Here is a 13213-nt window from a genome sequence, read left to right as displayed (position 1 = left end):
ATATCAAAAACTATATGCACATAAAAGAACGACTAAAATCCTTAGGTAAACAAGCGAAAACTCAGAACAAATAACCATACATCGGTTCCAAATTACGAGAGGCTTCAAATTAGATAGGAGAGTCTATGCTCCACCACATAAAAATCCCAGTAGAAGAGAAGGCGTTTTACTCGGAATGTTACAGACTAAAACAATCCCAACACCCAAAATGATGAACATCATTAGACCAGAGTTTCAAAAAGAACCTATATGCAACGTATGCAAAGAGAAAGTAGGAACTTTCAAACATATAATGTTCGAATGTATAAAATCCAGGAAAAAATATCCGCTGACCACTGAGGGGGAGATGCTGGCTGCCTTGGTCCAACCTGACGAGCGAGCCCAAAAGTGGGCCATCCAGTATGCGGCCGACAGCCTTGCCGAGCAAGGCCTGGACGGGGGGTCAGCCGCACATGCACTGAATAAGTGCAACAACCGGTTTTCCAATAAAGTTTTTCTTCCTTCCTTCCTTCTGTTTAAGGTGACCAATGAAAAAAACTTGACGGTATTCGCTGCTTTGAATGTTAAAAAGTAGGCGCCACCTCATGAGTGAAGGACATTTTCTTCGCATGGGAAAGATGTTAACAGCTTTCAGGGTGCAATTTTAGGGCTCTCCTGTAGAAAATAGTCTGTCAGAACTTGTATAAGCCAGGCAAAACACGAATGTACTTTTGCCCTGTTTCTTGAAAAAGGGCAATGTACAAAATTTTCAGAACGTAGCTATGTTTCAACTTTACTGTTCTTATTGATCAATGTATGTATTGCTTAAAACCGTTTCGTCGAATAGGCGAGCTGGCTAATCCCATTAAGATCGTCTCAGGATGAAGAAGCAAAAGGCAATTTCGAACCACGTACGTCACTGCGATGTCAGTATGCTCTGGAAGAAGTCGATTGTGCACATGCAAATCCGACGCTAATACTGAAACTAATAAAAGCGGACTTACAAAAAAAGCAGATCTTGCGCATGGAAGAGAAAAAGAAAAAAAGATGAGAGCGTCGTGGCGCAAAAAAAAAAGGTGATTTCGGCCTTGTTATATACAATGCACAAATTGCGATTGTTAGCGGCGGGAGGACTAACGTCTTCTGCGACTTCTACAACAAAAGCCGGCACCCGTTGTACGGTCCTGGAACTCCTTCCATTTTTCGGTCTACTTTCTTTTTATGTTTGAGGCGATGCGACGCCACCGCATTCTTTCTTCCTCCTGCTTTTATGTTGTTTTTGCTTTTTTTTCTTTCTTTTGTTTACTTGACGTTCAAACCATCACATATTTTGCTTTGACTTATTTGGTCGTTTTTTTCTTTCCTTCGCTACACCCGCCGATTCGTCTTCTACTTCATGCCCAGACATCTAAAAAACCATCAGCAACTTTTTTTTTTTTTTTTACTGTTGTCTGCAATAATTTCCTATTCTCGCCTTCGATCGAGTTTCTAATCTGAAATCTTCATATGTGGTTTATGATACTTAATAAATATATGAAAAAGTGGAAGCTCGGTATACATTTCTATTCGGATTTTATTTGAGTACACAGTCAAGTCTGCTAGGCTCATCGTTTGTTCATCATACGGCCGCCTTCGGGCACACACCAGAGCATACTTGGAGGTGGCAGGCATACCATGTGCTGCCTACGACTGCAAAAACAAGTTTTTGCGATATAGTAAAAAATCCTTCTTCCGCTTTCCGAAGACCGAACAACCGTAAGTTATTAAGTTACCTCAAATTAAATTGGAAAAGCTATCCGAGTCTGGCTTCGAAATCGACACTGACGCCTCAACAGACGATTATGATAACTCCACGAAGATGGCGGAAAACTTCACGGACAACAGATTGATTGAGTTTTATTGGTGCAAAAGCATCTAAGGCTATAGAGCGCCAAAATCTGACTATTTCATAAATGGTTTCTAGAGAGGAAAGAGGGCTCTAGTGATATAAAATAAAAGGATGGACATGAATCTGTATATAAATAATGTGGATGAAAAATTTAAAAATTGCAAAGCAAGTTTAAAGTTGACGTAAAAGTCCAGTGCTTTCTAGGAATTTAAAAACATTTGTAGGATTTATAAAAGGTTCATCTCCAAGCAAAAGAGCAAGATGTAAAGGCATCAGTGCTGAGGAAAAAACTGGGCGAAGTAGAATTGGCGGTATCTGTGATATGCGGGGCACTCAAGAAGGATATGCACTACAGTTAATGGTTCTGCACAGTGTTCGCATGCAGGTGGGACCTCTCGGCGAAGCAGATACCCATGTGTTAGATGTGTGTGGCCAAATCTTAACAGACAAAGGATTACCTCGAAAAAAAACGGTCCCTATGACGGGCGCTCGCCCACTCCTGTAGCATCGGCTTCACAACATGGAGTTTGTTGTTGGTTTCGCGGGACCATTCCTCTTGCCATTTACACTTGATACTTTTCTTTATGGTCGCTTTGTAGTCTTGGTAGGGTATGTCGAGAATATCAACCTTCCTTGTAGCACATGTGGAAGCGGCACGACCAGCAGTTTCATTGCCGGGTATACCCACATGACTAGGCACCCAGCAAAAGACCATCTGCAATTTGTTGTCCCTAGCTGCAGCGACCACTTTATGTTGTAGCTGAGTTATTAAAGGGTTTTTCGCTATCTCGAGGAATCCGAGTGCTCTGAGCACGGACGACAGACCAGATGCACAACTGAACACTCAGTCCTATGTAGCCGGGTGGGCAGCCAGTCAAATCTGTCATCATGTTTGCAAAGTCCAACTGCAATCAGAAACATGGAACAGCTCGAAAGACATTCTGTTGAAGAACAAGAAACACTCACATACGAAAATGACACTAGCCCATCATCTAGCCGATAACATCAGCCGTGCCTTCGACACACATTTCACCGATATATTGCACCAAACTAGAGTTCAGCTGAAGGCGTACTTGAGGCCGGTGATCGACACTCGAAACAAAGGCATGGTGTTCAAGGACTGCCTGGACACGTATGTCAAGAAGTACTTGAATACACTTTTAAACTGTTTCGTCCAGCGAGCAAACAAACAACCTGCCAAAGTCACTGGGAAAAGAAATGCGAAAGCAAGAAGCGTCACACACTGCTAGCTAGCAGGTAGCAGATTGCAGCGGGCGAGTTACTGGGCAGTGCGAGCTGGATTACGTTATTCCTTTCCTGTCTTTTTTTTTTTTCTTTTTTTTTTTTATTTCCAACCAACGCCACAAAAGCAAGTAAACAAACAACGTGCAACTAAAACTTTTTTTTTTTTTTTTTTAGAATAGTTTTGTTGTGGACTCAGCACCGCCGGCGACCACCACTGGCTCATTTTCAATGTTCCTACCGACTCCCCGCGCGATCTTCGTCGTTGAAGGGGTCTTTGCTGGGTGATTTGTATCTTTGTATTGTTTGCTAACTTCGTTTCATTCGCTGTTGTCCGCGACTGTTCCCCCATTTCTTTTTATTTTCCTCTGGGATGTGGACCTTATCTTTTCTGCAAAGTTTGGAAAGTGTTTGCACGGTTATTGTGTGTGTAAACAGAGATCTGCGTTTGTTGAATGTAAAGCTGTACATATCTGTTCAATTTTCAATAAATATTGTTTAAACAAAAAAATTGTTGTATGACATTTATGAGTGGAATCTGAGTTATCACCTTCAATTATCATTGTAGAAATACTAAAATAACCCAAACCAACTTTGTTAAAGGCCAGCATGGACTATTAGGAATAATGTTGAGTATCCACGAAGTAACCGAATATTATTCCCGACTTTCTGAATATTTTTCCTGCCGCCTTGGGCTGCTGCAAAGCACCATCTATTCGCAATTTGAAAATAGCGAGAAATGGATCACTCAATTAAATAATCTCCTATTTAATACACAGAACCCCACTCTTGATTTCAGACTTTTGTGCCAGCCAAACATTCCCGAAAGCAGCAGTTTGAAAAATTCCCGACATACCAAGCTCGCGAAAATAGAGTCGTTTACTCAGGTGCCTTCTCGGGCGCTTTAGCGATAATCATAGTAGCAAATACTTTGCGGTGAGTATACAATACATTGCTGTGCCTGCTAAACGTGCTTCTCTTGTCAACATAGTTCCTTAATATTAGTTGCTCCATACTGCTTTGAAGTGCGATTACGACTAACCACACTTATCAGAGCAGCTTTCACAACCGCTCGTACTAATTTCGATACCCGCTGATCAAGCTACATGCATGCGGTTTATATAACAGAATGCTGACACAGAGCTCATCCTACGTATATGCGCCCTCTAAAAAAGTCACCAATGAAGTGTCCGCTGGTTTTTAAATTCAAGAGACGACCTACGTCGCTGCGACCGAACAGCGTGCACACATTGAAGTAAAATATTTCGCACCGAGAGACGGTGCTATTCACCATCCGATCCTAAAGGGGAAAACCGCAACGCCATGACACATCCAGCCATTCAAAGTGCGCAAAACCTGTCGTCCCCGAAGCCATTGTATTCTCGGGCAGTGCCCTGTATTCCCCCTAGTTAAGTATTTGCTTTATTCATCCATAGAATATTGATCCTGCCCAAGAGTCAAGTTGTGTTTTAGGCAACTTTCGTTATATCTTTGTACCTTTAATGAGTGAAATGAGAAAGTCACCACTAAGAGGGTGGGGCCTCGTAGTTGCCTTTTAACTTATCCTACTTGATTTATATAGCAAATAAAAAATAAATGTTCTACATATGATGAAAATGATTAACTTGAAAGTGCAAGAAAAAAAAAATATTCACGTTCTGTAAAATACCGGGCAAGCGTCCACTCAAACTTTGGAGATAATCTAAAAAAAATGGGGGATGGGCGCTTGTCCGATCATCAATTTCACATAAATGTACTGTGCATATTTCCTCAGATCTCACAAGTTTGGTAATGGGCGCTTAATGTGGAATGGGTGGATGTGCGGTATTCTATGGTTTGTTTTCAGAGTGTTTTAGTAAACATATCCCATGTTTCAGAAGACGATCTTGAGTCGTACTGCTTGGAACTCAAACACCCCTGCCCAACGAGAGACTAGGTGCAATGAAGCTGCACCTAGTCTAAATTGAATACTGTAAACGACTTAATTTTTGCGGGCTAAAATTTTTGCAAATCGGGCCAAAGCTGAAAATTTGAAATTATTCGCGGGTTCCAATTTTTGTGAATCGAGTGTAGCTTCCGTAGCGTTCACATATTGCCCGAATTGATCGCGGGACGCATGTTTCGCGGCGATTCGCGAAAATTTAGTCGTTTACAGTAATTACTTTTTTCGCTTTTAAAAAATAATAAACTTCTTTCAAACTTTGCTCGTTCGGAGTATTAGTTACAAGCTACATATAACCGTAAGACATGTATTTTTAGACCGAACAAACACCTTTTAGTTGGCTTTGAAAACTGAGCACTTTGCAATCTGTTCATGCTGGCAATAAACAGAAATTAAATAATTTTAGATTTTTTATTTTTAAATTGAACATTTTTTGTTTTCTTTGAAACCTTGGTATTTTGATACCGAGGTTTCAAAGGACGTAGGGAGAACAGGCACTCCCTGCTTTCTCCCTAAGTGCGTGCCCATGCCCTTCCCCTTGATTTTGCCATCTTCCACTTTTTTTTTTTTTTTTTTACAGTTTGTTTTTCTTTTTTCACAACTGCTCTTTCGCTGCGTATCTTACCACATCTATACTGGCTTGGCGGTCTGCCAGCACCGCAATGCAAGCGATGTGCTCGCCATTGACGCAATCGGATCACAAGACAAGCAACGGGCCGGGCTTCATTCGCTATATCGAGTGCCCCCCTCATGAGAGTTTGATACAAAAAGACAACGCTCCTAGTATTACATGCGATTTTCAAGGGGATGTTTGGACTGTTTGATATAAACAATAATTTGAAATACCCGAGTGTGATATAACCCGGCTTGACTTATAAGTGATTTGGGAGAGCCTTAAAGGGATTCTGAACCGAAATTTCAAGCTCACAACACAAGGCTGGAGGGATAGGCGGGACGCTGCAAAACCCAAGAAAATCACTCATACAGCGATATCTCTAACGGATCGCCGAATTTTTGGAAAAGAAGTGTGCGAATGAACACGGCCGACGAGGCCGACGAGACAAGTCACATCACTATTCTCATTCCCCCTCCTCCTCGCTAGTCCCGTCGAGCTGGTGAACAGAAGCGAGAAGGAGAGAAGTGAGGCCACTTCTCATTCTCGAATTTTACAGGAGGACTATGACGTAGTGGTACACGACCGGACACTAGTGGTACATGACCACACGCTGGTACGATGCTCATCCAGATCGAAACGGGCGGAGGAGGGGATTGAACCCAGGATCCCTGGGTTCTGCAGTGCGAGCTTTTGCTCCATGTGTTCCGAGCTGGTGTGGGCTAGCCCACTCGGCCACCGATTTTAGAGCGCAGCTCTTAGGCGCCTGTTTCTGGCTTGAGCGGCGTTGCCGTAACCGCGCGTAACCCTTGTGAGGGTTACGAGGGTGACTCTCGCGAGGGTTACCCTCACAAGGATCACAAGGGTTACCCTCGTAACAGTAACCCTGATAACCCTCACAAGGGTTACGAGGGTTAGTTACCCTCAAAAGGGTTACCCCGTGAGAGTAATCCTGGTAACCCTCACGAGCGTTAGTTACCCTCAAAAGGGTTATCTTCACGAGGGTCACGAGGATTACCCTCACCAGAGTTACCCTCACGAGGGTCATGAGAGTTACCCTCACAAGGGTTACTAGGGTTATCTTCACAAAGGTCACGAGGGTTACCCTCACGTGACCCCCCTCAGGTCACGTGACCCCCTGCGGTCATGTGGCCCCCTGATGTCACGTGACCAACCTCCTGAGGTCATGTGACCTCAGGAAGCCACCTATTCCTCAGTACCCTTCCATGCTATCCATCAGTACCCTTCCATCCTCCTCAAGAGCTGCGCTGTAATCCGGTGTTACAGGGAGTTGTAAACGGCTTTAATTTTTTTTTTTCTTTATTGCCGACATTGACATAGTGCAACCAAAAAGTACAGTAATGCAAAAATGCCGTCAATCGCTTACCGACCGACGTGGCATGGTTAAAAAAAATTTATATTTAACAGTTTTTCTATTGTTGGTAACCACTCTGGGACATTTGATTGAACCTTTTAAACTTCCACAATATAACAAACAGACTCGGAAAAGTATTCCCCCACAGGCCTCGTGTCAATTGCATGGCGAACCGCCATGCCACATCGCCTAATATGCTGTGAAGGCCTGTCGCTAGCCCACTCGGCCACCGATCCCCCAAAAAAGAGGTACGCAATTGAACACGGCCGACAAGGCAGATGAGACAAGTCATGTCACGATTCTCATTCCCTTTCCTCCTCGCTACATACCGTCGAGCTGGTGAACCGAAGCGAGGAGAAGAGACGCAAGGCTGCTTTCCCTCATTCTCAAATTTTCCAGGGGGACAATTATGTCGACGACCTCACTTCATCGTGCCCTTCTCCAAAAGTATGGCCATCCGTTTGAGGTATCGATGTATGAGTGATGGAGTGCAGGGGCGCCCAGAGCTGACGCTGCTTGAAGAAAAGTTTTTGTGTATGCGCTTTCTAGAAAGAGCAAGTCGCCTGTTGTCTTTTTTTTTTTTTATGTCATTTTTTTGTTTTAATTGTTTTTTGACCGGCCCTCGCTGTCTTTCTCTTCTTCAACTCAGACGTTCGAGCAAGTATTCGGACGTGTGGTGTGTGTATAGCTGGCTGTTTCAATCTCGACGAACTCTGAATGGGCAGCTACAGTGGGTTCCACGTCACCATACTCTGGCATACTAAACTCCTATCTAAACAACTGACTAATTTTTTTTGGTGGATAGCTTGCGAGTATGGTACGTGCTCAGGAGCTCCGGAACTGGGGTTGAGTGGGGGCAGTCACCCCCACAGGTTCTAAACCAGTGGGGGCATCTCCCACACTCAAAGCTGTTCCGACCTGCAGGGTCCAGTAAGCTGGTACCAGTGTTCAACCCCGTCACGAATCCGGTGCCGACAGTTGAACATTGGAAACAGAAAGTTGACGAACTATCGGCGATATACTCATCAACCAAGATACAGACTGCGAGTTTTGCGCTAATGAAGCTAGAAGGAATTGCCAAAACGTGGTACGATGGCCTCGTCGGTGTCCAGCGTTTGTGGCTTGAATGGAAGCTGGAGCTGAAAAAGGCTTTTCCACCAGACGTAAACCTACACTGCCGATATCAGGAACTGGAAGCGAGGCGAAAGCTGCCGAACGAAACCGCCGCAGTATTTCCATGAGAAACTCAGCCTGGCACGTCTTTGTCAACTTCCGTAAGCTCAGATTGTGGACTATGTCATTACAGGCATCAGTGATAAAGCACTCGTTCGGAGCCTGAGCGTTGCCCAGTTTTCTACTCCAGAGGATCTGCTGGAGTGCCTCAAACATTTGGACGATTAACTCACCGCCGTCGGGGAAGCGTCCCACCGATTCAATGTTGCAATCGGTTCAAGGGCAGGAAAGAATGGTTCGCCCAGCGACCGAAATGCCCACAGACTCTTGAAACGAAAACCACCATTCAACTCTAATGGCGAACCACAGTGTTTCAACTGTGACGAATACGGACATGTGTACAGCTGACTGCAGATCAAGCAGCAGAGGAAGTGTGTCCATAAAAAATCGTCACATCGAAAATAAAGAACAAGTAAATGCACAAAACGAAAAGTATTTTCAAAACGCTCTCTTAGATTGCTGCCTTACGTGTTTACTTTTTGTTTTCTTTAATAAAACCATTAGTTGCGAGTCAGCGCCATTCCTGTCGTGTTTGTTCCTTCCCTCTAGTCTGTCGTTCTGCGCTGTTTTACCTACTGTGCATGCTGTCTGACTTCACATGCGAGTACTGTATTCTGGTACTGTTTCCAAGTGCCTGTCTAACCATATAATTTTCATAGAATGGTGTTTGCATTAAAAATTCAAGATCACAAAACGAAATTAAGCACATATTTGTTTTGTAGTCGTCATTTTTGCAGCTTGGCTTCTGGTGACGTAATTTATTTTAATGAAGGTGCCGCCATGTTAACTCACCTTTACTTTTTAATGACTGGGAGCTGTGGACTTTAATTTCAAGAACCGCTTAGTACTGATTCGCACTTAGTGGAACCAGTAACCGAACCACTATTTCAAAAGCGTCCTGAAACCAGAACCAAACTGGAACAAAATGCAAAGTAACCCGAATCCGAACCAAACTGGAATAATGACCGGTTCGACTCCCTGCTTTTAACCCAGCCGATCTTCTAGTTTTTGTGTGGAACACAAAAAAAAAGGCTCGAGGTACACCTAAGCACTTCTTACGAGTTGTGAATGCGAAAGCATGCATGCCACTCATCGCTCCCTTCTTTCGTCTGCAGCGTACGGCACGCTGACCTGGGCGTGGAACGGTGGAGCCACTGCCTCGCAGACACGCCGCGCCATTGGGTGAGCGATTGTTCAAAATTGACGTGCAGCGGCCAGTGGGAGCCTTGTCGACGCGCACCAGCCAATGGGACCGAAACCGAAAATTCATCAGCTTTACTTCGCTCCTTTGGGATCGAGGGAATTTACGTGTCGTGTCTAGGCTTTTCCAGGGTTTCATAGCTGGGAGCTGACTATACTTGGAAAAAGGATTTAAGGTGCCGTTTTCGTGCTTCAAACTGATGACGTCGGCTCGCTCCATGAGACACTTAATGCTTTTGCATTAAAAATGATCTGAATGTATAGTAAACGTAAAAGTTTATGTTTTAAGGCAGGTTTTATAATAAGGTGGTACAGTCTTTTGTGCTGGTGCCGTATACCGGTTGCACTTTTTTTCTGTTCTCGCCGCAGTGCATGGAGATTTGGGGTAGGTATACACAGCATCACTTCTAACAACACACTATCGGTGCTGTTGTGAAGTATTTGAAGCAGAGAGCAAGATTGCTTCTTGCACAATGCACAAACTAGACATTTTTAATGCCTTATCAAACAAACAACACACTAACCATGTATATGTGGAGGGTATACACGGTTTGTTTGCGAAGAAAATGGGTTGTTTTATATTTTGGCGTCTGTTGGTACTCGAAAGCCTTTTACGCTTGATTGCGCGAATGATGTCTGCAGTGACAAAAGGTTATGGGTTTTAGTTGAGCTAGTTGGTACATAATGTTGGCAATCGGGTCAGCTGAACACGAAAAAACGAGCACAGAGAGAAAAGGACTGGACAAACACACCGCTGACAAACAACTGACATTCACTTCATCCTCTTCCCAGCCTTGGCTCTTTCTCTTTCCTCCTACAACCATACCTCGGCAAACCTCACTCATGAGGGCCCTCACTCACCCTCATCTTCACGGGTGAGGTGAGGGTGAGTGAGTTTCTGAATCAGGAAAATTCACGAGCGTAGGGGTGAGTGAGGGCCGTGAGGGTGGTGAGTGCGTGAGGGGTGTGAGGGTCATGAGGGCGTGAGGAGTGTGAGGGCCGTGAGGGAAGTGAGTGTGTGAGTGGCGTGAGGGCCACGATTTCGTGAGGGGCGTGAGGGCGGTGAGTGCGTGAGGCCCCCTTCGTACTGAGCAACTTTCTCAGCAATGTTGGTGTTGCTGGTGAGTTGTTCCCTAGCTTTCCCTACATCACCGTGCCTTAGATCGACACGAATTTCTGAGATTGGGTCCGGCTTGAAACAAGCGAGCAACTCTGAGCAATTCGAAGATGTTTGAAGCGGCTGCATCCAATCAGGGACGCAATATTTTCACGTGATACCTTGTGCCGGTGATGATGACAACAAAGGACTTTGTTCTGGTTTGAAATTTATCGTTTTGGGAAATAAACTGTTTCAGAAAGATGTATTAGTAATCTCAACGAGATTTAAATGTATAAAAACACGTTTATAGCACGTAATGGGGTGTCTAAATAGTGCAAGAAAAATATTTCATGATGATGATGGCAAACTGCAGCAATTGGTTGCTGCGTGTGAATGCAGGCGGCCCGTGTTGCTGGTGTTGCCACGTCCAGTTTCTGGGCGAAATTGCCCCATCTGAAGCGGGCCTGCGTGGCGTGAGGGCCATGAGTGCATGAGGGGCATGAGGGGTATCAGTGCGTGAGGGCCGTAAGTGCGTGAGGGCTATAAGTGCGTGAGGGCCGTGAGGGCGGTGAGTGCGTCAGGGCCATGAGTGAGTGAGGGGCGTGAGGGCGGTGAGTGGCGTCAGGGCGGTGAGTGGCGGGAGGGGTGTGAGGGGTATCAGTGCGTGAGGGCGGTGAAGGGCGTGAGGGCCTGAGGGCCATGAGTGAGTGAGGGGCGTGAGGGCCGTGAGGTTCAGTGAGGGTGAGTGAAGGGCTGAAGGTGAATGTGACTGTGAGGATGAGGGTGAGTGAGGGGTTGAAGGTGAGTGTAGCTGTGAGGGTGAGTGAGGGGTTGAAGGTGAGTGTAGCTGTGAGGGTGAGTGAGGGGATTAGGTGAGTGTGGCTGCGAGGATAAGGGTGAGTGAGGCAGACCTAAAATGCCGACTCTGCCTACAACACAAACGCAATTTTAAAAAAAATTTGGCCTACCAGTTAACAGAGTATAGCAAACCGCAAATATTGTCCTTTTTCGTGATACGTAATCGACGAGGTGCTCACGCAATCTTCTCATGTTTCTTTAGTGGCCAAGGCTTCCAGCACTTCACGTGTGAAGGGGTTCTTGTTCCATTGAAGGACGGTTATGCTGGTGAGCTTTGCATTCCGTCCAGAGGTCCAGCAATGAGCCGACAGATATCCCGCTGATGTACCCTTCACCAACGCTGCGTGCACCAACGCTGCGTGCTCCCTTGCTCTATCGTTTATACATCGGCCAGTTTGGCCAATATAGCTCTTCCCGCAAGAGACGGGAATATGATAAAATACCCCCGTTACGCATGGGGCATGGTGTGCTCTATGGGCTATGTCACATATCGTCAGTTGATCATGTCCTTTGTTGACCCTGCAGTACATGGAGTAGGCTTTGTTTGGTGCTGAACAAACAACCTGAATATCTTGCCTGCCTGCGATCTTTCTTAGCCTGTGGGTTACTCCACGCATGTAGGGCACAACTGCAATTTTGCATCGCATTGGTTCTTGTTTTTCGTGTTCAGCCGACCCGACAGTCGACAAGAGGTTGCTAAAAGGTGCTTTGTGTCACCACCCTTCGGCTTAGCAGAACGAGTGCTCCGAGGATGCTTTTGCACACTTTTGCAGTCGTCTTTGCATTTGATAACATGCAGCTTTACGCTGCTTTTTTTAGGAACACGATGTGGCTGTCAGCGGCCATTTTTTCACCTTTAGGAATCTGAGGAATGGAATGGTGAAGTTTAGCCATTCTAGGAATGGGAATGGGCCCAGTGCCTCCGTTCCGAGGAGTTGAAAGGAATGGAATTGTCAGAAACTCTAATTCCTCAGAATGGAACTGGAATGGAATGGGGGTGCCCATTCCACAACACTGCAAGCAACACCCAAGGTCTCCCACGTGCATCTGGAGGAACCTCACCTCGCCACCAAGAATTTTGATGAGGGCACACATTTTGCTGTGCGGAGGGGAGCTTTTGTGGGACACATAGAAGCTGCCCATTCCAGTGAGCAGGCCTTTCTTGTTCCGTTTCTTCTTGGCCTTCTGCCGATCCAGTCTGCTCAACTGCAGGAGTGAGGCATCAAGAAACACAAAAAACCGTCAGATGGCAAGCACTACACAGTTTCAAGGTCGTCTAGGGATTTCAAAGAGAGGGCTAGCTAACAAACATATTCTGATGCAACACTATTACTGCTCAGAAGATTTAATCATACTTTTTTTTAGTTTACACTTATTGTTAGCTTCACCACGATTGTTACAAAGTTGGTTCCTAAGAATGCTCCCATACTTTAGGCAGTCTTCACCCTGTTAAGTTTAGATGAAGTCATTTCGTGAAAGTTCGCAGGGGCCATCAATGATGAAACTGTCGCAGGTTATGCAGTGCTATACAGGCTGTTTCACTGAACCTCGGCAAAAACATCTGCATAAAAATTATTCATCGCACAGAAACATGATTAATACAGCATGCCACAGTCAAGGGGCCTATTTATTAAGGAACACGGCATTTAAGATGATGAAAATTTTCAATAACCTTGCGGAACTAACTTTTTCGTAAAAATAAGCATTTAGTTACAATCTAAAATATGTTGGGCATCATCAAAAACCCCTAAATCAGTCATTTGAGAAAGATTTGGAGCACATAC

The 13213-nt window shown here is 45.0% G+C and overlaps 1 protein-coding gene across 2 annotated transcripts in view; it reads right to left on the bottom strand.

Annotated features, from left to right (window-relative positions):
- The window catches only part of LOC8027556 (microcephalin), a 47667-nt gene that overhangs the window by 9651 nt on the left and 24803 nt on the right, over positions 1 to 13213 (bottom strand). For both annotated transcript variants that reach the window (XM_029975896.4, XM_029975902.4), the window contains exon 13: positions 12492 to 12635. In XM_029975896.4, coding sequence (XP_029831756.2) covers positions 12492 to 12635 — 144 coding nt within the window. The remainder of the gene's footprint in view (positions 1 to 12491; positions 12636 to 13213) is intronic.

This window comes from Ixodes scapularis, unplaced genomic scaffold (assembly GCF_016920785.2).
Source record: "Ixodes scapularis isolate PalLabHiFi unplaced genomic scaffold, ASM1692078v2 PGA_scaffold9__187_contigs__length_104089568, whole genome shotgun sequence".
In the NCBI taxonomy this organism is placed as follows: Eukaryota; Metazoa; Arthropoda; class Arachnida; order Ixodida; family Ixodidae; genus Ixodes; species Ixodes scapularis.
The sequence above is the reverse complement of the archived record's forward strand: the minus strand, read 5'-3'. Positions and strand labels throughout refer to the sequence as shown.